The sequence below is a fragment of the Thrips palmi genome, unplaced genomic scaffold (assembly GCF_012932325.1).
Source record: "Thrips palmi isolate BJ-2018 unplaced genomic scaffold, TpBJ-2018v1 HiC_scaffold_16, whole genome shotgun sequence".
In the NCBI taxonomy this organism is placed as follows: domain Eukaryota; kingdom Metazoa; phylum Arthropoda; class Insecta; order Thysanoptera; family Thripidae; genus Thrips; species Thrips palmi.
Genome location: NW_023144625.1, coordinates 11,249,515 through 11,276,351, shown reverse-complemented (window position 1 = coordinate 11,276,351; position 26,837 = coordinate 11,249,515). Strand labels below are relative to the sequence as shown.

General features: G+C 58.8%; 2 protein-coding genes across 3 annotated transcripts; one reads left to right on the top strand and one right to left on the bottom strand.

The window, feature by feature from the left end:
* Positions 1-1,474: 1,474 nt before the first annotated feature.
* LOC117643099 (sodium/potassium-transporting ATPase subunit beta-2-like) lies at positions 1,475-6,523 on the bottom strand. Its single transcript, XM_034381774.1, has 8 exons — positions 6,383-6,523; positions 4,038-4,158; positions 3,733-3,873; positions 3,537-3,656; positions 3,272-3,453; positions 2,969-3,079; positions 2,688-2,859; positions 1,475-2,570 (listed from the first exon to the last, which is right to left on the bottom strand). Exons 2-8 carry the CDS (start codon positions 4,138-4,140, stop codon positions 2,467-2,469), a joined length of 933 nt encoding a protein of 310 aa, XP_034237665.1. The 5' UTR covers positions 4,141-4,158; positions 6,383-6,523; the 3' UTR covers positions 1,475-2,466.
* Positions 6,524-11,226: 4,703 nt separating this feature from the next.
* On the top strand, positions 11,227-23,598 carry LOC117642607 (sodium/potassium-transporting ATPase subunit beta-2-like). 2 transcript variants are annotated; one of them, XM_034380921.1, is made up of 7 exons: positions 11,227-11,384; positions 13,690-13,825; positions 19,636-19,896; positions 20,226-20,407; positions 20,505-20,609; positions 20,700-20,898; positions 21,042-23,598. In XM_034380921.1, the coding sequence occupies exons 2-7, from the start codon at positions 13,699-13,701 to the stop codon at positions 21,146-21,148; spliced, it is 981 nt and encodes a 326-aa protein (XP_034236812.1). In that variant the 5' UTR covers positions 11,227-11,384; positions 13,690-13,698; the 3' UTR covers positions 21,149-23,598. The 2 variants fall into 2 exon arrangements, with proteins under 2 accessions (XP_034236812.1, XP_034236813.1); XM_034380922.1 differs by lacking the exon at positions 11,227-11,384 and adding an exon at positions 13,061-13,208.
* Positions 23,599-26,837: the final 3,239 nt, after the last annotated feature.

Here is a 26,837-nt window from a genome sequence, read left to right as displayed (position 1 = left end):
GCGGCGCCCCACCACCCCGCACCACCCCGCCCGCGGCCCGGCCGACGAGGTGGTGGGGGCGGGGCGTGGCACAGCGCGGCGAGGCGCGCCGCGTCGTGGCGGTCGCCCCCTCTCTCTCGCTCCCACGGCCAGGCCATGGGCAGGCCATGGGGCCGGCGCCGCGAGGTGAGTGTGCGACGAGGACAGCACGACGGCCGCACGGCGGGCCCTCTGGCGGCCGCAATGCGCAGCTCTCTTTCCGTTGTGTGTTGTGAGTGAGTCGGTTGTACCGCTCGCCGCTCGCCCGGCCCGCGCGCTGGAGAGAGATGGAGACAGGTACCGATGCAAACGCTAGCCCTGCGGGAGTGGCGCGGCGTGGCGCGGCGCGGCAGTTGCACTCAGGGGTGGCGGCTACGGGGGTAGCGCTACGTGGCGGTGGTGGGGTGGAAGGGGAAGGTACCAGCGGCGGAGGGCGGCGCGGCGGCCGCGCCGGGCTGGGTACTGGTGGTACACTGGGTACTCCAGGAACCCCTGCGACGCGCCCCCAGAAACGACACTGACGATACGAGCGTTGACCCCGCAGTGCGAGGTGGCCGCCGGCCCGGGGTCGCGCAGGCTCGGACTGGCCCCCAAAAGGCCCCGGCGGATAAGACCGCAAAAGGCCCCCGATCACCATTGTATTTACTCTTCATGACCAACTTTGTGAGTCTACCGCTCCCAAACTAGTTGCGGTCAATAGCCTTCCCGATACAGGGCATGAAAGAGTAGGGCCTTAAGAATACTAGGGCGTCGAGGGAGACCCTTGGCCGCAGCTAGATTGGACACAGTAGCCGCCCAAAGTCAGCAACATCAGCAAATTTCCGAGATTCGACCACTTTTTGACCAACTTTGGTCCCAAAATCGCTGCGGTCAAAGGCAAAATCGTTGTGGTCAACGTCTTCCCGATACAGGGCATGAAAGAGTAGGGTCTTAAGAATGCTAGGGCGTCGAGGGAGACCGTTGACCGCAGCTAGATTGGACACAGTAGCCGCCCAAAGTCAGCAACATCAGCAAATTTCCGAGATTCGACCACTTTTTGACCAACTTTGGTCCCAAAATCGCTGCGGTCAAAGGCAAAATCGTTGTGGTCAACGTCTTCCCGATACAGGGCATGAAAGAGTAGGGTCTTAAGAATGCTAGGGCGTCGAGGGAGACCGTTGACCGCAACTAGATCGGACGCAGTGGCCGCTCAAATTCAGCGAAAACGGCTACTTTCGGAGATTCAATCACTTTTTGACCAACTTTGTGACGTTACTGGTCCCAAACGCGAAGGCCCCGGCAGGTTCTTCTGCCTTTCTGCCCCGGCCAGTCCGAGCCTGGGTCGCAGGATAAAGGCGTTATTGACCAAAGACAACTGTCACCTCAACACCACGACCTAGATGAACAGTAATTCGTGGCGTTTTTAATTTCGCGCGCGTGCTGCCGTTGTTTAGGGGAATACATAGACATTCAAGGCTCCCATGTTTACAGAAAATTTATTATTTCGGAGTACAAAAAGTACAGTTTATACCCATATTTACACTAACCTTTTCAGACAGTGGTCAAACAATTTGAAAACAAGAATTTGTATCGTGTCTACGGAAAAGAGGGGGCATTTTTGCCGATCATTTTTCGCTACTGAAACATTAAGACGACTCAAAGAATGAATGAATGACACTCAGTTGTTGTGATTTGTATTTTGGTCGGTAAGTTTAAGTTTACTTGGTCAACACTTGAAACACACATGGAATCGGACGGAAAGAATGGGAAATAGGGGGGAAGTACCTAAAGTGAAAAATTGCAACGCAACACAACGTTGCACGGCAGCGCTGCGTTGCGTGTGCATGCGGTGTCGCAGAGGCCAACACACGGTGGACGCGCCATGGCTGCCAACGGAACGCCAATCGAAACGATACAATTTACGTGCTATTTGCGAAAATTTGACAAAAGTTGATGATCTTTTGACGGTTAGGTCGCCGAATTTACCTCATTTTGACGTGTCAAGATTTGACGTGTCCGCACGTGGGTCAGGCGTCTCCAAGTCCACGCCGTGCGTGTCGGCCTCTCGAACCAACTCAAAACAACAATAAATACAACGCACTCTAAACGCTCGCGTACCATTTCGTACCCACCCACGACACTTGTGCAAATAAAACTAATCGAATTACAAGCGCATAGGCAATTTTGAAACGGTCTCTCAACCATGCACAGGCTTTTTATATCTGACTTTTAAGGGGGTGAGTTTGGTCACTATACATACGAAAAAGTACACAAGGAGTTTAGTGTCCGCTCTTAGCTACTCATTCATCCGTCACATTGAGTCTCTCGGTTCAAAAAGGAAGATTGAGACCGCGGCGCTTTGTCTTGTTTTTGTTTTTGCTTGTTGAGGGCCGAGCAGGGGCAGTGGTTGTTCTCCGCGCTGGATGCCAGCGCAGCGCAGGGAAGCCGCCGAGTCTTGGCTCTTCTTGACTAGTCGATCATGAGCTCGAAGTGAACGGATCCCACTCTCTCCTTGCGGTCGAACCTGATGTTCTTGGCCCAGGCTTTGCACTCGATCTGGATAAGGACCCCGGCTGGAACACAGAAGCAGAATCGTGAACCGCAGAAAACCTCAGTGTCATCAGTCCAACTGTTTTTCGTTCTTGTGTTTCAGTTTCAATGGAAAAACGAAAGGGATGCTGCCCACTCACTCTTCGGCCGCTCGAAGTGCACGGCCAGCAAGGGGCTGAGGTAGCCCTCCGTGTTGTCGTAGGGGTAGAAGTAGCCGGGGAAGCCGCGGTGCGAGGGGATGTACTTGATGGGGCCCACGTTCTCCACGTCGGAGGGGTTCTCCCCCTCGCAGCTCACCCACACCGTGTTCAACTGCAACGAGCACAGCCGTAAAGAAAAGCGCGCCAAAAAGGGAGCGCGGGAAACGGGGCTGGCTCTGTTATTCAAAAATTATGACGTCACGTTATGACAGTGGACTTACCCGTATGCTACTGTTCCTCCCCGTGGCCTCGATGTGCTGCTTCAGGTCCTTGGGCATGCTGGGCGGCAGGGTGCGCGTGTCGTTGTAGTACTGCGGCACCCAGCCGAAGATCTGCAGGCAACGAGAACCTCGATGAAGAGGGGGTGCTCGCCTTTGGGGTGTCAACAGTCAAATGGACCCAGTTTTCTAACATTCGTGTTAAAATAAGAACTGTTATTGTTAAAAGAAATTACGAAAATAAATAATAGTAAAAATAGTCTTTCTGTTTTTTAACGTTTTTGTTGTTTGGTGTGGGTACCGTACCCGATTCAGTTTGAGAAAGATGCAGGGGCCGGACTTGTGGTAGTTGAAGTGGTTCTCCTCGACGCACGGTTTCCAGTTCTTGACGTCCACGTCACACACTTGCCCCTTGCCTGGAGGTCTGTCGTAGTCGCAGTTGTAGATGTTCTGGCCGCGGCCCGGCGTCAGCCCGGGCTTCCTGTACACTGCAAGACATTCCCACCTCAGTACCAATTCAGTGAGTTTGCTTCTCGAAAACCGCTGTCGGATTCCATAGACGTAGAGGCACCTTCTAGAAATTGCGCTAGCGACCGCTTCCACAGCTCGTAGTTCTCAGGGTCCGAGCCTCTGTACCAGATGAGCGTGCTGTCCACGTTGTGGGCCGGTGGCATCGGCCGGAACCCGAGGCCTGGAATCGCACAGAACAGTAAAGCACGGTTTGCGCCGCAGTCCTTTGCCCCTCTTTTCTCTGGCTTGTTCCGCACCTGGGTTTGTGCCGATGAGGGAGGCGGTGAGCTGCCACCTGGGCATGCGCGCGTCCAGCGTCTGGAAGAACACCCACAGCATGATGGCGAACATGGACGCCAGGATGGAGTAGAATATGAGGTAGAACAGGCCGATCTTGGCTGCGGGGAGGGAGCAAAGGCAAAGATTAGAACGCCGAGGCCTTTCATCATCATCGACTTGAAGTCTAAAGCGCCCTAATCAGTGCCGAAGCGACTTGGTCATTAGCAGCGCCCCTTTCTTGTTGTTGTTGTTGTTGTTGTTGTTGTTGTTGTTTGGCACTCACCCCAACTGGAGCCTGTCCGGCCGAACACCCGGCCCGACTCGGACTCGTAAAGGAAGGCCTGTAGGGTCTCCCATTTCGTGCGTGTGGGTGGCTTGTAGTACATCTTTACCGGTTCAGCTCACTAGAACAGAAAAGTCCGGAGTTAACGACCAACAAACACCATAAGAACTCTCTAAATTTTCTTGCTTTTGTCACTGCCAAGGGGTGACGTCTGTTTGGACATCTGTAGAAATAGAGTCAATTTTGTGACTGGCCAGTTACAACGGTGCGTCTTATTTCCCAGCCAGTCAACGACAAAATTGTATCTATTTCGAGATGCGCTCCGTGACGTCACAGCGGGGACAGGCGTCCCTGACGTGACGGACAGAAACGGCTCCTGCAGATTTAGAATGCAAGTTCGGGAACAGGCCTGGCATTCTCTGGCACGATCAGTTGTGGTCCAGCCTTCCAAGTCAACTCAAGTCAAGTTCGAGTGCTGCCACGCCCGTGGACCAAAATTCCCTCGACGCATCAGTGTCGAAAGGGTCGCTTATCTCAGCCAAATCTGCAAGACAACATTTTGCCGGCGAGGCCGGGAAGATTTTCCAGTGGTAGAAGGTTGAGAGGGATAGCCCTTTTCCACAAACTAGTGCAAGTAAGTTTAGGCTTTGGCCGGCTTTGGCCCACTGGCCGAAGCACTGGCTCGTCCGTCCGTCCCTCCGTCCGCAAGACGCACGGCGACGCACGGGGAATTCAGCAATGTCTTTTCAGCGCCGCCGGGTTGGTCATTGTCATGGTCCCCCTCCCTCGAAGGCCGGCCGGCAGACGGGTTCCAGAGTCGTTTTCGTCGCTCTGTCTCTCTCGCACCCTATGGGCGCTCTATGAGTGCGAGAGAGGAATCTTTCGGAATCAGTCTGCAGGCCCGGGGCCGAGGCAGCGAAGCACAGAGAAGCACAGCGAAGCAGCCCTGTCTGGCCGCAGCAATAGCGTCCTTCCGGTGCCAGCCCTTGGCCGCCTTGGCCATGCCTTGGCCATGCCTTGCCCTCCAGCCGGCGTAGCCTCCAGGCCCTTCCCTGGGTCGTACAGGCCCTGCGGGCTGGAGCAGGGCCGAAGCTGGATGAAACCAGTGCGAGACGCCCAGGTCCGGAGCGAGCCAGACTGGGGATGGGGTAGCAGTTTAGCAGTGCCGGCAGTCGGCACTGCCAATCCCCCCACCCCCTCCCCACCCCCTCCCCACTATGGCTGTGCGGAACGGGGGACGCGGGCAACGCGAGCGGAGCGCCCGGCGCGGTAGGCCGCCCGTGCCGGCGGCGTGCGCGGGGGCTGCATACCTGCCGGGCGCTCCCGTCCGCCAGATGCTATTGCTGTCTCTCTCGCTCCAATGGCCCGGCCCATTAGAGGTGGAGAGGGACAGCGCATACCGGAGCCACACCGAGCGGTCTGTCGCTCTGTCTCTCTCGCACCCGTCCGAGAGCCGCATGACGAGTACGCAGAGACTCAGCGTGAGACTACTCATCTGAGTCGCGGCACTGAACGCGCCACACAAGGAAGCGGAGAACAAGCTACACACAGCCTTCGAAGGCGACTTGGAAGGATATTCTAGAGTCTCTCCGAACGACTCCGAACGACAGGTTCACTTTCGAACAAAGCCACTCCACGCTTTCTTGAAGACAGGGAGCTTTGGATGTGCCACAATTTCAACACACACTCTCAAAATCTTGTGAAGGACAATGGCAGCATTGCATGATGAAACTCTTTTCGTTTCATTGCGTTCCTGTTTTCTTTGCGCTTGCGAAATAATCCTTCTTAAACTGATGCGAACACATCACTGCACCGCGACGCTCAATAACAAATATATCCGCACAGTAAAGAAAAACTGTTCCACAGTACGATGCAGTGAACTTCTTCGCATCACGAAAAAGCGCGTTTCTTCGCAGTGCACCGATGATCCACTCAATAACGTGCACAAGCACATGGTCTTGTAGGAGCAGCGGTCGGATGTCGGTTTGCAGTGGCCCCGCTTGGCCGCGACGCGCGGTCCAGTTCAGCTCGTTGCACACCGCCCCCAACGACCCCGCGCTCCTCGCGGAGATTTCAGGAAGTCCCGCGAGAGAATTTCTTCCGGTCGTTCTCATGGTGGTCCCAGCTCGATGCGTGGGTTCGACTTCACAGCCACTTGTTCGGGTTTGGCGGCCGGTCTTGGAGGACGTCGCTGATCTTGGCACGTCGCCGTCGTCGGCGCGGTTGCTGAGCGCTGGCCGCGGTGGTCGCGGGCTCCGGGAGAGCGTCCCGGACGTCTTGGCGGCGGTCGCGGAGCGGTCCGACGGCGGGCCGACGGTGAGCCGCAGGGTGTGTCGGGTACTCACGCTCGCGCGCTCCAAGCAGTGCCCTTCCTTCCCCGCGCGTGTCCGCCCTCGTGTCCGTCCGTCCGTGCGGTGCCGTGTCTCGGCCTTTGCGTCCACCCGCACACTGACACTGGCGGCCAGGCCCGCGGCTCGGCCCCGCCGTCCCTGCCCTATCCAGGACGCGGTCGCGGCCAGCCGGGGCTGCCGGGGCTGCCGGGGCTTGGTGGCGGCCCGATCGCCCAGCATCCTCGGCCGCCACCGCCGCCGCCGCCGCTGCAGGGCTGACCTTGCCCCGCGACCCCCGCGAGCCCATGTGCATCAGCGGACTCCAGTCTGCCTGTCCCGCCAGGACACTGTCGGGACACCTCCACAAAAATAGTCGGATAGTTGGCGAAGGACAAGGCCGAGCGCGCGGGAAATTCGCGGCGCGATGGAGACCGCCGCCCCTCCTGTACCTCGCACCCACGATGCGTTCCGTAAGGGTGCGAGAGAGACAGAGCGACGAAACACGAAACAAACTGTTCAGAAAGAATCCCTCTGCAAGCCATGGACGAATCCACGAACGACGCCAAAAGCCGGGCCTGTGACGAGGTCGGCTGAGTTGGAGCCAGCGGCGTGTCCGGCACCGGGCAGAGCTGCAGGCCGCCGCATTGTCAGCCTGCCGTGTGATTCGTCGCTCTGTCTCTCTCGCACCCGGGCGGGGAGCCCCGCGAGTGCGACGGAGACAGCTTCTGAATGGCTCGGCCGGCGTGGCGGGCAAGGGCGGGGCCTGCATGGCCTCCGCAGCGCTGCATCCATTCATGCCGGCCCTGCCCATGCTCGCCGCGCCGCCCTGGCGCTGCCCGTGCCTCGAGCTTTGCAGTGCAGTGGCACGTTGCGCAGGTTTGGAAGCGCACGGCGCCAGGAAGCGGTCGGCGTGCATGGCTGCCGTCGCCCCGCGTCGCCCCGCGTCGCCCGCCACCGGCATGAATGGTGTCATGAGCGAAGCAGCGAGGCGCCTTCGCTCATGGCGCTAGCGCGTTGTGGGTGTTTCCAGTTGGACGTGGCGCCTCGCTTGTTTCGACGGCTGTTCCGGCCTTGTGAATGTATCGAATGAATCATTTCCAAATAAACGGCATTCGTTCAATTTCCGCTATTCTTGTGCTACAAAATAGTGGCCGTGGTGTATGGACTGCGGAAAAAGTAAACGGTGCCTCGTTTTCAAAATGGGATCGCAGGGCACGCGTACGCGCGCCCCCTGGCTGCCGGTCGGTGTAGGAGGCCGAGACGGACACTGGCCGGCCAGGCGAGGTCCTCGGGCCGCGCCGCCCGCCGCCGTCGCGTTTCCACTCTTTCCACTTGTCGCCGGGATTGCTCTTCTCGGGGCGGGGCGGGGCGGGGCGGGGCGGGACGCGTGGGAGGGCGCGTGTCAAGCTGGAGGCTGTCCCGCCGGCCCGGCCAGTCCGCCAGGACGCCCGGCCTCTGGGCCCGGCCCGCCAAAAGGAAGGAGGAAGCGTGGAAAAAGCCAAACGCGCGCGCCCCTGCCGGCACAGAGGCACAGGGTGGGGGCGGGGGCGTCGGGGGTGGCACGGCGCCCGGTGGATCCTCCGGCATCGATTCGTCATCTCCAGGCCGGGCTGGCGGGCTGCCGCCGCCGGGCGCCTCGTCGGGGACGTGCTCTCCTCGGCGGCCTGTTGAAAACAGCCCCACGCGCCGTCGCACTGTTGAGCCCCACGGTGGCGGGCTGGCGGGCCGCACGCTGGTGCTGGTGGTGGCCCTCACGACGGCGGTGGGCCGGCGGGGTGGCTTGGCGGTGTGTGCGCTCGCGGTCCTCACGGTGGGCTGGGCCGGCTGGGCCGGCTGGGCCTTGGCAGCCAGGCCTGGCAGGGCAGGTGGCGATCGGGGGCTGCAGAGCACTGCAGAGTGGGAGGAGAATGGAACCGAGAAGTCGAGGCAAGCCGACGCTAGCCGACGGAAGTCCCCTATTTACGAATAAAGCCCGGGACTGTTAGCGCGCGGCCCGACTGCCCGACTCGGCTCGGCTCGGCACAGCTGGTCTCGGCTCGGCTCCGCTCGCCCCCCTCGGCTCGGGCCCCGGCTGATTTCGGCTCGGCTCGACTCGGCTGGCCTAGGCCCCACACATGCATCGCCCCACGGCCTGTAATTTGTCATACGACCAGCACGGCCAGCTCGGCCAGGACGGGGAAGAATCAGGCCCAAGACGGCCCAGCGGAGCCGCCCGGCAAGCGGCCCGCGTCCGGAGTCTTGGCCGTTTAAGTGGGGCACGGCCAGCAGACTCATTCCGAGAGCCGCCTCTGTCTCACTCGCACCTACGCGGGACGCCCTGTGAGCGCGAGAGAGAGAGAGCGGCGAAACGACTCTCGGAATCTGTCTGCAACCCCCGCACCCCGCCGGCCACGTGGCGGCCGCGTGGCCACCGCCACCGTCGAGGAGCATCGCGTGCTGCAGAGCGAGCGCCGCGTTTTTCGTTTTTCGGGGGGCGGCGCGGGGGCGGCGCGGGCGGTGGCGGTTTTGAGGTCTCGGGGATACGTCAACGTCAACGACGCTTTTCACGGCACGGGTTGCCGCGGGTTGCCGACTTTCCCACGACGCGACGCTTCACGGGGAGTCGACCACCTCCCTCCTTCTCCGCCAAAATCCCTTGAAAAATCCCTTTCAGAAAACACTGCACATTGTTTCGACTCGTGCTTCACTGTGCGCGGAAAGGTTCTGCGGGAGTCCACGCCGACCCCGCCGGCCGGCTCTGCCTGGCTCTGCCGTTGACCTTGTAGACGTTGATTGCCTGCTCGGCGACTCAGAGGCCGAGCGACCCGGGACACGTGGTGCAAGGTGAGGCCGAGTGAGGCGCGGTGGGTGGCTCGAGACAAAGTCATTTCTCGCAGCAAGTCGCGTGCGTGACTGCCTAGAAGGACAGGACGACCTCCTCGAAGTGACTCCCCGCGATGAAGAAGTGCGGAATGTCCCGCCTACCGTCCCGAAATGCCCAAAATCCCCCTTTCCCTGTCGATGAGACCGAAGCACCCCTAGAAGCACATGAAAGCCAAGTCAAGTCCAATTCACTGAACGCCCATCGCGATGCCCGGCGACGTGATTCAACCAAAGTCGTTTTCGTCGCTCTGTCTCTCTCGCACTCATAGGGCGTCCCGTATAGGTCCCGACCTCGGAATCAGTCAGCAGTGTGAACTATGCAGCCAGCTATGCAAAAATGCAGCCCGTCTGGACGGCGCGCCGACGCACGGGAAGCGCGGCCGGGCCGCCTTGCCTTTCTGGGGCGGGCATTGCGTCGCGTAAGCAGTAAGCACTTCGCGCCGAACGACGAGCATTAGGACATTAGTCCTTGGCGGGCTTAGACTGCACGCGTGCTCCAGTGCTCCAATTGGTCCGTACAGTGCCTCGGCGTGGGCCGGCGGACAGCCCTTGCGTCGCCCTGCCTCTCTCGCACTCACGGGCCGCTCCTGTCGGGGTGCGAGGGAGACAGAGCGACGAAAGCGCTGTTCGGAATCAGACTGCAGACGGAGGCGGGGCATGTGCGGTCTGGCCTCTAATGGTAATGGGGCTGCTAGGCAACCAGCGTACACAGGTGCGTCACGCCGCCGCCGGCTGCCTACCTCCACGGCGTCGTCCCGCCCGGCCGCGGCGCTGCGGCGCGCCTCCCGGCCGGGGTATTGGCAGCGGGCCGTGTGTGCTTCCGCCGACGGGAGTACGCCACGCCCTTCGCCCTTCCCTGCGGATACTCCCCTCTAGAGAGACTTTTATCGTTGAGCGCGCAGTATCGAACACGAGTCCTTGTGTCTGTACGCCACGCCGCGTGAGCGCCAAGGCTCCTACCCTGTGCCGAGAAGGACTTCACCTCCACCCCTTTGGTGTCGACTCCAGCGCGAGGCACGGGGTATTTTCTTCGTGGCGATACTCCTCGCTGCGAGGGGCACATGCGCTCCATATCTAGGTGACAAATGTTTAAAGATTCCTTCCCGGCCCGGGCTGCACTGCAAGGCACTGCTCACGACCACCCCGTGAGGTTTCGCCTTTCCTCGTTCAATTTTTCCCGGAAAAGCTATCAACGAACGGAGGGACTTCGTCTGACGAAAAGAAGCGCTTGCCAAAACGAGAAAGTAAATAAATTTCTTTCCCGCGAGTCGCAGCTTAGGCGGATGAATGTATTGCCGCAGCCTGGACCTTATTGCGAAAATAAGAATGGGAGCGCGGAGTATCGACGCGATGGCACAAAGGGACGCGGAGGGGGGTGACACGGAGGGTAATAAATATCACCCCCCCGCGGACGTCAGCCAGCGCCCAGCCGCCCCGGAAGAGAAGGGTGCCTGCCGCGTGGGGTATCGCCGCCCTGCCGCGGTGCCGCCAGTCCGGACAACGTCCGCATCGCGAGGCCGCCGTCGTGGCGAGCACCACCGCGACGACCAGCACCAGCACGTCTCGTGATCCGGCAAAGTCGCCTGGCGGCGTCGGCCTGCAGGCTCCTCGAGGTCACCGTCGACCGCCGTCCTCCGCGGGTACTCGTCGTCGGCCATGTCGGCAGTTGGCAGCACCGCGAATCCCGGCGTCGTGGAGCTCGGCGCGCACGCGCACTGCGGACAGGGCGTCCTGGCCTGCAGGCCTGCCTGGGCCGCGCGCCGCGCAAAACGGGTGGCCTGCCGCAGCGCCGCTCCGTGCCGCGCCGCCACCGCCGCCACTGCGCCAGCCAGGGAGGGAGGGGGTGGAGGGGGCAGGCAGGGAAGGACGCCGTCTTGGCCGCCAGGGCGCGCTGGCGCCGCGTGCGCCGCGCAGACAGAGCGAGGGCGACAGGGTTGCCCGCGGCCCGAGAGAGACGGAGAGGGTGAAGGGGGAGGCCAGAGGGTCGATACCAGCTCGCGCCCTGCACCCCGCCTTGCCACGGCAGCCGCGGCCAGTCCAGCCCCAGTCCCTGCCCAGAGAGAGTAGGCCAGGCCGACGCAGGCAGGCTAGGACCCCACCAAGAACGGCGTGCGCTACCTGATCTCCTCCACCGCGGTCCGTCGCCGAGACACAGGTGAGTCCTGCCAGAGTGCGTGCTTGTGTGAGTGGCGGTAGGCGCCGCGCCCAGGGCGACCTGCCCGTCGACCGTCGCCGTCCAGGGACGTGCCGCGTGCGGTACCCGCGCTGAGCAGAACCGATACTCCCCCGCCGGGGCTCGAGAGGGCGAGCAACGCCCTCTCTCCGAGGACCCCTCCAAGTCACACCCGTCCCGTCCACGACCCGCCGCCCGACCCCAGAGTGCCCCTGCTCCCTGGAGTGCACCCCGGGAACGGCGGCCAGCCCAGACGCACCCCAAAGGCTGTCCCGGGGGCCGTGCAGCGCTAGGGCGCGTGTGGAGTGTAGAGTGCAGTGTGCATGTATCGGGGGCACGGCACCCTCGCCCCGCGCGCCGCCCCCGCCTGCAGCCTGCGTGGAGCCCCCGCCCCCGCCGCTCCAGCAGTGTGCACGGCCGCCATGTTGGAAGGGCAAGGGGCCTCGTCGCCGCTACGCCGCTACCCCGTCATGGACACGCACGTGTAGGTGCAGCGCGTGCCCGGCGTGCTGCGCCGTGCTCCCCAAGGCGGTGGGGGCGCGGGGCTGCGGGGGCGTGCCGGGCCCCTGGCGTGTCCGCGTGCCATGCAGCGTGCAGCCGTGCAGCGCCGTGCCCGCGCCCAGCCGTGCCGCTCCGCCTCCCGGCACCGCCGCCTTCCGCCGCCAGCCCGCGAGCGAACGGGGGCGGCCGGGGGCGGCGGCGGGGGCGGCGGCGGCAGGCCGGGCACCGAGCACTATCGATTTTCTCTCGGAGGAGCGGAGCGCCGAGGCGAGGCACGCTGAGGGGGCACGGTGCGGCCTGGCGGGCACGCCACGCCGCGGCAGACCTGCAGCAGACACGGCCCCCCGAATTTGGCCCTCTCTAGGCACAGGCCTGCAGCGCTCCTGTCCAGGTGTCGCTAGTCGCCGATTGTTCTGCTTTTCGCTGCGGGCCGTGCGGGCCCGCCGCGGGGTGGGACGATTACCGTACCGCATCCGTTGCTGCGTGGCCTTGGACCGCGCCGCGCCACGCCTCCACGGGGGGGCGGGCAACGCCTCGCAACGCGGGGGTGGGGAGGGGGAGGGGGCGTAGCAATCGGTTTTCCATCTTAGAACATCAGCCCCAGAAAATGGTGATTATTCCTCAGCAATATGGCCACAGAGGGCCGATCGAGAAAATTTCTTCTCTCTCGGCAGCCGTCCAAAGAAAGATAATGGATTCAGTGAGGCTGATCGCTGGCGAGGCTGCCGAGGCTGGCTCCCCTCCGGTTATTCTGTAGCCGGGCTTTCCGCGCTGAAGCCGCTGGAGTGCGTCCAGCACGGCCAGAACGGCCCGGCCCGCCGGCTGCAGTCCCGGGCGGGGGGCTCGGAGCGGCCCCAGCCCACCCCCCGGTGGAGTCCGCCGCCCCGCCGCCCCCCGGGAGAGGGTGGCGGTTCGCGGGGGCCTGGCCTCGGGGTGGCGGCGGCGCTAAGACACTCCCGTGATGGCGGACGAATTTGGTCAAGTTTGCCGAAGTGCGAGTGTCCAGAAGGGGTCCGCGCGGGTATGTAGGTCAACCAGGGACACGGCTGACACGGGACGAGCGAGGCAGCCTGGCCGTGCCGCGGCCGTGCCGGGGGTGGTGGGGGTGGTGGGGGTGTCGGGGAGGGGAGGGGGAGAGAGGTGATGGACCAGGCCCAAGGAAGGCCCGGGCCAGGCCAGCAGCCGCCTGCACACCGCACTGTTAGGCCGCGGGTACAACTCTCTGTCTCTCTCGCAACGCTCGCCGCATCCGACGCCCCGCAGCCTCCACGACCAGTTATTGGCACCAAGCACTCCACTTAAAAGGTACAGTGTCGGCGCGCTCTGCAAAGCTGCGGGAACCAGAACGGCCGAGTGAGAGAGCCCGGGATTTCACTGTGGGCGCTGTTCGCGCAAATCGGAGTGAAGCGCCAGAGCGGATCGTTTGAGGTCCAAACTGCTTCAAGTCAAGTGCACGGCGTTGCCAAGGCGTTGCCCCGCCATGGCCGTGGACTCGAGGCGGGCGCGCCACCCAGCCCCTCAGGACTCCGCCTTCTAAACAGTCTGAGAGCATAAAGCACTCCAGACTGTATTCGACAGCTTGCATTGGCGAGTCGTCGGCCAGGCCCCAGACGTCCCTCCCCTCCCCTCCCCCCGGAACAGGAAAAGACATCTAAAATCGCGCTAGAAACCCTCGGACCACCCGTGCAAGAGCCGTCCCGACATGGCGGCCCGGACTACTCTCCCTCTCAACACGACACTCTAATCATGGTCTGACTAACCCGCTTTCGTTTGGCCCCCTTTCCAGACCGCAACGATGGGCGAGAAGACTTCCAGCGAGTTCTACCTGCCGCCCCCGAAGGTCGGCAAATGGGAGAGCTTCAGTACGTTCCTCTGGAACTCGGAGACCAGCCAGTTCATGGGCAGGACTGGCAGCAGCTGGGGTAAGTACCGGAAAATTGCTTCTGTCTCCACTTTTTTTTTGTCAACCGTTTTCTAGAGTAACTCAGTCATTCCCCCGAGTCCCACCACCGCGCGGTGCCGCCCCAGCGGTGAAGTTGGAGGCGTTCTCGTCTCGCCGACGTGGCCGACGTCAAGGACGCCTCCTTGTCGTGTCGATGCAGGTGCGGGGAGTAAAAGCAGCAGCGAAAACGCCCCGCTAAAAGGAACTAGTCAAAGCAGTGTACCGCACCCAGCCTCGTGTGTGTGCTCTGTGTGCACGTGCCGGAAATGATCCAACTGATTTCGGCCCCGAAATCGGCGGCCAAGTCTGCTCGCCCGTCGAATCGGCCAAGCCCTGCCGGGGGCAATCCCCTCCCCTCCCACCTCCCTTTTCTCCCAGGTGTTGCAAAATTGGGCGAAAATTTTCCGCGCCGCTAAATAATAGTGGCTGGATGTCGACGGGACCAATTAGCAGTGCGGTGGGCACGGCGCGGCACGGCACGGCACGGCACCGCACGGCGGCCGAGGGTGAAATAAGAAGACGCGTCCAGCCGTCCGGCCGGGCGAGTTAGCACCCCGCCATCAAGTCACCGAGTACAGCGCTAGAGAGGCTAGAGAGGCTAGAGAGGCTAGAGAGCCCGGCCGAGCAGCACGCACTCGTTAATGGCCGCGGCATTGAGGCCCGCCGGGCCCGCCTCTCCAAAGCCGTCCCTTCGTTTTCCTTTCCCACACCGAGTGCGTGCGTTCTGACGCTGGCGCACAGTGGGCCAGAAGACCGGTGGAGGCGGCCAAAACTCTAGACGCGTTTTTGAGCTCCAGAGTCGCTAAATGGGGACTCGAACCGAACGTGTGACCCCACTTATGGATTGCTCTCCGAACAAGGAATCCATGGGTGGGGTTACACGTTCGGTTCGAGTCCCATTTAGCGACTCTGGAGCTCAAAACGCGTCTAGGGTTTTGGCCGCCTCCACCGGTCTTCTGGCCCACTGTGTGGCGCACGCTGGCGCACGCTGGCGAGCCGGGGAGTAGTACCTCTCTGATCGATAGCAAAGCCGCGCAGCCAAGCCTTTCTCCCGCCCCCTTTTCCCGCGAGCGCCTCTCTCTCTCCCTCCTCCTCTGTCTGTCGTCGTGTTCCGGTTTCCGGTCAAGCAGGGCCGGGCCGCGGCCGTGGCGTCCCCGCCGGAAGCGGCGCGACCGGAGGGCTTCCCTCTTCCCGTTCCTGCAGGTGCGCCGGCCATTCGAGAGGCCCGCCTCGCTCGCCCGGTTCGCCGCGATTCGCCTCCACAGACGCGTCCTCGTCTCTGGAAGGGGGAGGGGGAGGAGGAGGGGCGGGTCCTGAGGGGCCTGTCGTGCGAGAGGCACTCGACGATGCTGCCGTGGGGATCGCTCGTCATACATACGGGAGCAGGGTGCCAAATTGCGTGCGCATGTTGGAGGAACTGTACCGTGTGTAGCCTGCTCGCGGCGCCAACTACTCTCTAACTTGTAGTTCTCTCTGAATTAATGCGGGGCGTCTCTCTAAACTATTATCGATGGTCCTCTCATTTCGGCCTTTCCCTACACTCTTTGCATTCTGCACTCTTGACGTCTCTAAACTTTTGATTCAACTCTATACTTGTTCGATCTCTCTAACCTAGCATGGTCTCTCTAAACTCAGCAAAACATCTCTTGTCTCTCGAAACTCGTCTGATCTGTCGCTTCATCTTCAAACTCTAGATTTCTCCCAGAGAGGCAACAGAGTCTGAACTCTTGGTCTCTCAAGTCTCAGTCTCCCTAGGCTCCGAGCCTCTCTAATCTATTCCCGACTCTCTTCCTCGCGAATCTCACAAGAAACGACTTTCATTTCTGGGCGGGAAGCCGCGGGAGATAGCGCAGAAGGGCCTCCGTCCCGGACTTGACACCTGTGCTCGAACAGGGCGGCGCAGCGGCGCAGCGGCGCATCGGGGCCCTCCGTGTCGTGTAACAGTGTGTCCCCGGGGCCCTGCCCTGCCCTGCGCCGGAGCGCGTCATTACAGTGCTCTGTCTCTCTCGCCCTCACGGGGCGCCCCGCTTCGCCCCGCTTGCGTGCGAGAGAGACGGCGTCGGCGTCCTTGTGGACTGTGGACTGCCTTTCGGCTTTGACGAGCGTGCGGTGCGGCCCCACAGTGTGGCCCCACAGGGCGGCCCTACAGTGTGGCTCGCACGCACGCCGCACGCGGAGTCTGACCTTGCCCCATCAGTGCTATCCACGCCGCCCTGCAGGACCTGGAGTAACGGGTGGCGGGGCGGGGCGGGGTGCCTCCGCCCCGCGGCCCAGCTCGAGGCCCTTGCACTCGCTATGCACCCCTCGCCGCCCTGCACTCGGCGCTGCTTATCGGGGACTTGATTACCATTCCCTTTGTGCCGTTTGAGGGCTCCGTGAATGGAGAGGGGCTCGTCGGCAGGACTCCTTCCTGGAGCGCCTCCTGCATGCAGGACTCGCCCCTGGTTGGGTTCTACGAGCCCCTGCGGTCCTCTCTCTCTTTCTCTCTCTCTCTCTCTCTCTCTCTCTCTCTCTCTCTCTCTCTCTCTCTCTCTCTCTCTCTCTCTCTCTCTCTCTCTCTCTCGCACCCGCAGGGAACGCCGCACAGTGGGCCAGAAGACCGGTGGAGGCGGCCAAAATTCGAGACGCGTTTTGAGCTCCAGAGTCGCTAAATGGGACTCGAACCGAACGTGTGACCCCACCAATGGATTGCTCTCCGAACGAGGAATCCATTGGTGGGGTCACACGTTCGGTTCGAGTCCCATTTAGTGACTCTGGAGCTCAAAACGCGTCTCGAATTTTGGCCGCTCCACCGGTCTTCTGGCCCACTGTGCGGCGGTGGAGTGCGACGGAGTCAGAGGGACACGAACGAATCAGCCGTCAAGACACAGAATCGAATCGACACGAATTGATTGGCGTTGACGTCGCGGCATGACCGCCACGAGCGCGACACTGCAAGACACGGCACGACACGGCAAGGCGGCTCGTTCCCCAATCGGCGATGCGATCGACCGGCCCAGCGGCCTTTGCCTGTAACTACACTGCCGTGTCGTCCGCCTCGTCGAAAGAGGCGGACCTCGAGGCGGACGGAGCGGCCGAAACGACTCGCTCCGGAACCGTCTGCCGTGGGAGGACGAATGCGTGCTCGCTACAACTTACAGTGGGGGGCTGGCCTGCTTGCCCGCTTCTCAGGGGCTTTGGAAAGGTCGCGTGCCCTCCCCTCCCCCTCCCCTTCCTTGAGCGGCCACGTGTGAAGTGCTGCCCCGGTTGCGACACCTCCTCCGCGGCCCCGCCGGCTGGCTGCTCGGCCCTCCTCAGCGGCCGGCACTGACTCGCGTCACTCGCGGCGATGAACCCCTCCAGCTTGAACGCCCACCCGCGTGCACTGTCGTGTGCTTCATTCGGGTAGTCATTTTTTGCGTTCGGGGTTCAACCAAAAAGGTGAGGCGTCCAAAGCGGCGCGCCACGCATCGTGTGGGTTTCCCGTCACGTGTCCGGTGACCAGGGCGGGGACATGCCGCCCGCGCAGCTGTCCGGCGGACGGGCCCCCTCGGCCACGGCGCACAGTGTGCCAGAAACCGGCGGAGGCGGCCAAAATTCTAGACGCGTTTTGAGCTCCAGAGCCGCTAAATGGGACTCGAATCAACCCCACCAATGGATTGCTCTCAGGACGAGGAATCCATTGGTGGGGTCATACGTTCGGTTCGAGTCCTGCTTAGTGACTCTGGAGCTCAAAACGCGTCTCGAACTTTGGCCGCCTCCGCCGGTTTCTGGCCCACTGTGCGGCACTGCCGTCCATGCCAAGCAATGCCAAGCCGACAGTAACTCCCTGTCTCCTGAAACCGCTCGCCGGCGGATCCCCACTCGCCCGGCAGTGCCTCGTCGCTCTGTCTCTCTCGCACCCCGATGGGCGGCTCCACGAGTGCGAGAGAGACGGAGCGAGCCGGCAGACAGACGGCGCGGCGCCAATTGCCCCCCGATTGTCTGATTGCCGACCGCTCCCGACGCACTCCGAAGAACGCGTCTGTCTCTCTCGCACTCGCAGGAAACGCTCCGTGAGTGCGAGGGAGACGGAGCGACGAAAGCGGCGTTCAGATCGCCGATCGCGCGCGGCCGGGTGTCGGGTCCGGTCTGGTCCAGAGCGCCTCGACGGCGACAAAGTGCAGTGGGAAAGGAAAACAAGCTGGCGCACCTTCCTGGCGCCCCCGCCGAGATTCGAACCCGCGGCCGCGGCGCCCGCAGCGGCATCGCGTGCCCGGAATGGGCGATGCCGCGATGCCAGAGGCGGCCTGGAGGCCTGGAGGCCTGGGGGCCTGGAGGCCTGGAGGCCTGGAGGCCTGGAGGCCTGGAGCCCTGGAGCCTGGAGGCCTGGAGGCCGGAGGCGTGGAGGGTGCAGCACGCCCGGCGGCCCGACATGGCGGCGAGGCTCCGTGCGCTGGTCGCGGATGTGGAGGGGGGCGTCAACTGGAACACTCGCCCAGAACTAACCCTTAGAGAAGGGCCGCGAGAGAGAGGGAGAGAGCGGCGGCGCGCCCACGGGGTAGAGGGAGACGGCCACGGCTGAGGGGAACGGGCGCGGAGAGGGGAGCGTGGCCATGAGAGTGTGTGCGGGAGGGGCGGGAGACGGCCCGGGGAGCGGAGGGGAGGGGAGGGGGCGGGGGGGCGGGGCGAAACCCGCGCGTCCTGGCTGCTCTGTTTATCGATTGCTCACCGCTGCCCCCCTCCCGTTCAGCGCACCAGCCCTGAGAGGCCCGACCCCCCCCCCCCCACCCCCTCCCTTCCTCCTTGTGGCCTTTCGCTCTCGGTATCGAGGTGAAGGGCAAAGATTCCAACTCCAGCCCTGCCCGCCTGCCCCCCTTCCCCGCGCAACTCACGCATCCTCCAGAAATTGGCGATTTGCGCCAAATGCCGGAGCGAGGCCACGGCCGGGCCCTCGGCCGGGCCCCTGGACGCGTACGATGCCCGCGACGCTCGCGACGCGGCGGCCGATTTCTGCAATCGGCGAGGATCGATAGAGGCGACGGCGGCCGGCACTGGCGAGGCGAAGGCAGGCGAAGGCGAGGCGGCCGAGGCGGGCGACTGCGTGCGGCGCGGAGGGGCGGCCACGGCTTCCAGATGGGATTTGGCGGGGGGGCACCCTCATTGCTGGCCACGACACCTTGGCAACCCGGACCGCTACCCGGCTGGAGCGGCGAGGCGGCAGGGCGCAAGGCGGCCGAGAGTGGCCGAGCGGCGGGCGCGGCCAAGCGTGACCTTGACGGCCGCAAGGGTCGTGGCCGTCCTGCAGACCGATCCCGAGAGCCATTTTCGTCGCTCTGTCTCTCTCGCGCCCAGACGCGACGCGCCGCGAGCGCGAGAGAGACAGAGCGACGGAATGGACTCTCGGAATCGATCGGCTGGCCGTCGAGGTGGCCGTCGTGGCCGTGGAGGACAATTTCGACGCAAGCAATGTTCTTCAAATCGAAGTCGCCCACGTGGGGTCGAGCAGAGATTGCACGCGCGGAAAGGGTATTTGAGAAAGCCGCGATAAAGCAGCCCGAAATAGAGCGAGTCCCGCCTTATTGAAACGAAGGGGGAGGGGGGAGGGCGAAGAACCGTTCAGGCCGGGACGGGCCGGGGCGCCGCGGTTGGCAAACTGAGCGAGCTGAAACGGACGGAGAGAAAGAGAGAGTCGGGAAGCAACGGAGGTAAAGAGAGAGAGCGAGATCAAACTGCACGTTTGTGCTCCTTCCCAAACCTTGATGCTAGGCACTTGAAAGACGTGAAAGGTACTTCCTGACGTCACTAACCCCCTGTTGTTCCTGTGCGCAGCCAAGATCCTGCTGTTCTACCTCATCTTCTACGCGTGCCTGTGCGGATTCTTCGCCGGCCTGCTGGCCGTCTTCTACCAGACGCTGGACCAACACGTGCCCAAGTGGCAGCAGGGGGCGTCGCTCATAGGCAATAACCCCGGTCTGGGCTTCCGTCCGCTGCCGCCCGGCGACAACGTCGAGAGCACCCTCATCTGGTACAAGACGAGCGACACCAAGAACTACGAGTCCTGGACCAAGGAGCTGGACGTCTTCCTGGCGCGTGAGTATGCCGTCGAAGGAGTCGGAGGCCGAGGGCGCCGTGCTGGGTAGGCCGCCCGCTCCGGAGAGGTGCGGGCGCGTTGCCTACTTGCCAGGCGCCGTGCTGGGTAGGCCGCCCGCTCCGGAGAGGTGCGGGCGCGTTGCCTACTTGCCAGGCGCCGTGCTGGGTAGGCCGCCCGCTCCGGAGAGGTGCGGGCGCGTTGCCTACTCGGCAGGCGCTCTGCCTCGCCGCGCTGCGTCGCTCCGGTTCCCGCCTTTCACGTTTCTCGCGCCGCTTCCTCGTTGAAAGTCCTCTTTTGAAGCATGAGCATTGGTCTCTCCTTGCTGCAGCCTACCACGAGAAGACCAACATCGAGGGCACCGGCGAGAACGTGGTGGCTTGCGACTACAACCTGCAGCCCGGCCCCGGCAAGGTGTGCCAGGTCAACATGCGCGACATGGGCGCCTGCAACAAGGAGAACTCCTACAACTACAAGAAAGGCGGCCCCTGCATCTTCCTCAAGCTCAACAAGGTAGGCTTGGCCTGCCGCGCCCGACGGCCGAGCCGTTGGCTCTGGCGTTGCAAACTGGTGCGTGTCAACTAACGGGGGTGTTTCTCGCCTGCTCCAGATCTACGGATGGGTCCCAGAGTACTTCAACACCTCCAACAACCTGCCCAAGAACATGCCCGAGGACCTCAAGGCCATCATTCGCAAGAACGAGCGCAAAGACCCGGTAAGTCCTGGAGCCTTGCCGCCATACACAGTGGCCGCGCACTGCAGTTTCCTCTGACCGCCGCTAACGTTGTGACTTTGCCCTTCGCAGAACGCCGTCCCCACCAAGAGCGTGCTGGAACTCAACACCGTGTGGGTGTCCTGCGAGGGCGAGAACCCCGCCGACGTCGAGAACATTGGGCCGATCAACTACGCTCCCAAGCGCGGCTTCCCCTCCTACTTCTTCCCCTACTTGAACACCAAGGGTTACCTCAGCCCCCTCGTCGCCATCTTATTCGAGCGGCCAGCGAGTGAGTAGCGTGCAAGCCCCGTCGCTCTCCCCCTCTGGCACCCGCGTGGGACGCTCCATGAGTGCGAGAGAGTGAGAGAGGGCGGAATCACCCTGCTGAGTCTGGCGGGAAACGAGACTGAAATGCGCTCCTGTTGCTTGCAGCCGGCGTCCTGATCAACATCGAGTGCAAGGCGTGGGCGGCCAACATCCACCACGACCGGTCCGAGAGGCGCGGCTCCGTCCACTTCGAGATCATGATCGACAACTAAGCGACCACCTCGGCACCCGCACCCTCCGGCCTGCCGCTCCCCCTCCCCTCCTTCGCTCGCTTCTCTGCCTGACCCTCCTTTTCTTTCCCGTTTCCTTTTCCTGGGGGAGTGCAGGGCTGGAGGACGGCGTGGCGGGGCGTGGCGGGGCGTGGCGGGGCGGCGTCGACGGCGTCGGCTTGGCGGTGGACGTGGAAAACTGGACTTGATTTAACCTCCACCGAGTCGCGCCCTGGACACTAGCCGAGGGCGGTCATCGTGGGGCCAGAAGGGCCCTACCCTCCGGCCTCGCTCAGGGCCCAGCCCCGCCCAGCCAGCCGTGGTGCCCGTCAAGTGTTTGTAGAGGGGTAGGGTAGTCAGGACGTTAACGGGGGCCTCCCCGTGGGACGGACCGAGTCCGGGCCCAGAAGAGGAGCCACATCGCACCGGGCCGAAGGAGCCGAAGGAGAGGCGGGGCACGGCGGAGTCCCGTGCTGTGTCAAGTGGAGGAAGAGTGCCCGGTGCTTACCTTCGCAGTGCTTCGCTGCTCGGCCGCCCAGCCGGCGCAGAGCAGAACAACCGGACACTGGAGATTCCATCGTGAGACTGAGCTGAGGCTGAGGAGTATGACAGCCGCGCCAGACGCAGCCAGGGGCCGTGGTGCTGAGCCGCGCTGGAGCCGCTCGGCGAGTCGCTGGAGCCACGCTGGGCCGTTTTGTGGCGGTGCTGGAGTCGCGCTGGAGCCGCAGGGCGCCACGCCACTGTGGGGCCGCGCTGGAGCCGCGCCGGATCCGCGCCGCAGCAACGCAGCGCCAGTGCCGGAGCCGCGTGCAAGCCGCGCTGGAGCCGCAAGCCGCGCTGGAGCCCAGGCCGCGCTGGAGCCGCGCTGGAGACAGTGTAGGGCCATGGTGCAGGACGGTCACCATGGACGTTGGTTCGACAGTTCGATCGCAACGACTGCCATTCCATTCATTCCGCGGCGCGTGCCGTGCGTGCCGTGCGTGCGCAACACGGGATTAGGGATTTGGACGGTGCGTGTCCAGTTGGGGCAGGCACGGTCCGGGGCCTGCGCGATATTCGATATTCGATACTCGATACTCGATTTAGTTTTCATGATCTCAAAGAAAGGGCTGACAGCGGGAAGCGGGAGACTTGAAGGGGCCAAGCGAAAGTGGTTCGCCCTGGGAGGAAAGAGCGTCAGGCGTCTCGCGTGGATCTAAGGATCAGCACTGCTTTACAGTAGGCCTAGCCGTCATTTTTAACTCTTTTTTTTTTTTCAAAATTCACAGTCGAATATCTCTCAGCCCTTGCGCAGGTCCGTCGCCCACTCAGAGGCACAGGCACAAATTTGACCATACTCTTTCTTCCTAGTGATGTGAGATCGTGCCATATTCTATGAAAAAAAATAAAACGTTTTCCGCCAACTAGTCAGATTCGCATGTAGGAAAGTAAAAAAAAAATGAAATTCCTTGCCAGAAGAAGGCAATAGTATCCGTAATACTTTTAGGATGCTCTTTTAAGCTAATGGTATGTAAAATCTCCTTTCAAAATTGGTATGAACGCATTGTAATTACCAACAAAGATAGTTGGGTTTCTTTTTTTACCAATTTCAGTATATAACTGGGACGAACACCAAGTGAAAACGTACTTAATTTATCTGGCTCAAATAAATGCCTTGAGGCAAGTGGTGCGTTTGTAAAATTAAAAAATTTAATATTCATTGTTGATGTTATCAAGTTTAAGACAACAGAGGTGGTCAGACAACATGCACCCATCTCCGCACGCATTGGTCAGTCGTTTTCGCTACCCATATTTTTAAAATTATTTTTCATAGATCAACAGAAGAGCGCAAAGTTAAGTCTAGCCACCTCTGCTTAGAATTGTTGTAGATCTTATGGTAAAATTTAGGCTTAGTCTGAAACTGATGTTTATCATTCTTTCTTTGATTTTCCCCCCTGAGGTCCATTCAATCATAAATGAAGCAAAAGTTACTGTTTTGTGTTCACCCGTTTGAACATGCTGCGCCTATTCCAGAAATAGACACACAATTCAATGTAATGAACTAAATACATTGTATACAGTTTCTGCCCACTAGAAAACGTGTACACTGCCATTTAACAGATTAATTTTTGACAAGTGTGGATTATCTGGCTATGTCAGCAAAGCGTGTCCAAACCCACAAGCTAGTCGTATACCTAAATCACTGTTGTGCATTGTTATTTTATTTTGTAACCTAGTGTGTTTAAGACTTTTTCTAAGATCTTACAGCATTGCTACCTACATAATTGACATCATCTGTATTTACAATGTAGTAAATCTGCCACCTCTGAGATTTACATCAGATTTGTCAGCAATGCATAATGCTGTGGGTAGTGTGAGCAAGACAAGCAAACAGCTTGAAATAAACAATAATGTTTCCAGTGTTAGTTATAAATTTGGGACGAGAACAAAATAAATTATGTCCTCTCCATTAATCTTGCTTTTCATCAATATTCCCCGTAAGGAAAAAAAAAGGTTCAAATTAACTCATAGAACACATTCATTACAAACATAAGGTTTTAATATTTGAAATCATATTAAGATTTGACAATACAGTAAAAAAATCAAATCACAATGACCTATTAAAAAAAAACATTGCAAAGTTCTTGGAAACCACATGAAAAAAAAAAAATTTCTTAGGAAAATGTTTTGTAACTAATGCAATACAAAAGTCATGGTCAAGGAACTACACCGGACACCACGATTTGAAATTCCGTAAGCGTATTAAAATGTAACAACAAGATATTCCTCTCACCAATCGATACAGATGACTTGCTCCAGGAGCACATTCAAGTTGGTGAGACTCTAAAGATGTAAATACAGGTTTATTTTTTACCAGGATATCCCTCATGACTTTAGATCCAATGTGAGCAACAAAGGTCTCAGTCTTCCACTCAAATGTGGATGTCTTCACATTGGCTTTTGAAGTTCTCAGAGCAACTCTCAAATGATGCTCTGTGTAGGCACAAACTCTTAACACATCTTTGGAAGGACAAACAAAAGCTCCACCAGTCTTTCGAAGAAGGCGCAAGATAGGATTATCAGCACTGGACACTTCCTGCAAAGCCTCAAGGCAGACCTCACAATGGAGAATATTTGCCATTGCTTTTATGATGCATATGGCAATAAAATTGGATGAAGATAAGCTTTTAAAATCAGCATTAGAGCACAGATCTTCCATACATACTTTTGTATCAAAATTAGAAGGGATGCAGGGATTTATAATTTCAGGTTTTGAAACTTTGCGGCACTCCTTGCGCGCAGTCGAAACATCCATAGAGTCCACCCACCAGTAACTGTTTGTCTGGGCACAATTCCAGGAAGTTGAGTAGCCATACTTCTTGACGTGACTAGAAAATGCAAGAGTAAACTGTCGGGCAGTGGGCACAGAGCTCCAACCAGTATAAGTTTTAATTACATGGAATACTAGCTCTGCTTCATCAAGGCTCACACAATGAGGGGAGAAGCCAGGCACTTGTCGAAGAAGCTCCTGGCAAGACATTAGTGATTGATACAAAAATCTGATACTGCCGCAATGAGCAGAATAAAGTGGTTGATGTTTTTCGTCTTGAAGATGATACAAGTAGTCAAGAAGAGCAACAAATTCAGATCTGATAGACATTTCATTTGACTTATCTTTTGATTTGAAGTATCTTCTAGATTTCAGCAATGAGCTAATTTTGCTCATGACCCTGATGAAGTTAACTGTTTCTTCGCACCCTTCAAACTGCGCAAGCTTCAGATCATTCCAACAATACAGCATAGCATCTGCGGTACTTTCAGAAAACAGTTGAGCGAGTAGACGATTTTTAATATACAAAGAGTCCCAGGCCCATTGAGGCGCATCATAGCTGTGAGTAGGACTTCCAGATTGGGACTCTTGAATTTTTAAAAGCTCAGATACATATCTCCAACTTATGCTTCCTCCTTTACTATCTAGAAATACTTGAGAGCTTGCCCACATATTTTGAACAGAAGTTAAAAGAGAACCATGATCAAAAACAACATGCACTCGAAGCAGAGGATCAGATGGGTGTATAAAATATGGACTAATGTGAGGCAATAATTCAAAAGACACACCCAAGGAGTTCAAAAAATCTTTGTCAGAGAAATAAATACTACATGTTATGGAAAGTGTAATTGAACCAATGGAATGTAGACGAAGAATGCATTCACGTATGATGTTTGCCTTCTCTGCACTAGTAAGCCTGTTCACATAGAAGTATGCCACAGGCACTCTCCACAGTTGAAAAGGTTCCAATGGCACAACCACTAGGGTAAGAACTGATCTAGCTGCTGGAAGTGTGTCTGAATCCATATCAAAACCATTAACAGGGGTCGAAAAAGGCCCACAATCAACAAACCCACGCATTTTTTTGCCATCCCACTCTTCTTTCTTTTTCACACTTGTTTCTGTAATTAGAAGAGAACACAACAATTTTTTACCCTCTCCACTTTTTTTTGCTTCTTCTTTGACAGATTTAAAAGCTTCAGAACTCCAACCAGGTTCTCCAACATTCAAGTTATAGAGTTTACGGACAGATGAGATGGGAAGCAGATTAAGTTCAAATGCTGAGGTAAGTTTTTCTGAGGCTCCTGCATTGAAAAAAGCCAGGTATTGGACAAAACAACTTAATCCCTCTTTCCGTGCTGCTGACAGAAAATCCAAAGGTACATCAGCAAAAATATTATGAAGAATCATGCAAGTATCTTCAGACATTATTTTCTCCCTCCGTAAAAAAACTATAGTTTCTTCTAGTGTTTTAGGTCTTCTCTTTGGAGGCTGCTTGGGAGCGATTGGTCGCATTCTTTTTATAAGCTTCGAACACATTTCTTCTACGTCTACTGATTTGTAATCCTGCTTGGCCATGCAAAAGCCCTCTTGCACTCTATTCATATCCTCTTCCTCATGCTGAATTCTTTCTTTACAAATAAGCCACTTTAATTGCTCATCACGTACTTTCAAATATAAAGCTGCATTTGATGTGGTTGGAAATATGGTTGGAGGTGGTGGAATCTCTCCTAATACAATTTCTTCAAAAACTTCATCCTCTACTGTCTTTTCCTGGTAAATGAAGGAGGCAAAAGGAAAAAAAAAACGTTAGGTCATGAGCAAAGAAACTTGGAACCAGCAGTATTATTGGAGTTACAGCCAAATTATTATAATCGATTATAAAACATGAACTTACATCACTCGTTTTTGATGGGACAAAGAAAATGGACGGTAAAGCATCTGGCTTTATTTCTAAAATGTTGCCGTCCTTCCATATAAAAGCGTCATCGAGGAAATGGCGTGAACACAAGGAGACATTGGGACCCTCCAAATCTTCCTTGGTGAGATTGAGGACCCGAGGTATCACAGACATCCATTTTTTCCGAATATCTGGATCATCAGGGACTCTGAAATCATTCATAAAAACAAATGAGACAAAATAACCAGCCGACTTAGTGTCACAGTTGGGTTAGAATAAACAACCATACCGAAAGTACTTATCCGCAGAGCTGTGCTCACAATACGGATAAAGACACTGCTCCATGTCTCAGTTTCAGCCGATGCAATCAATTTACAAAATGCAACAAGGCATGCCAGACGTAAATTTCCTAAAACAACCTAGACACAACTAGCCAAGTTTCAAAAGGGTCTTGGGGTTGTTTTGATTTTCGGTCACGCCTT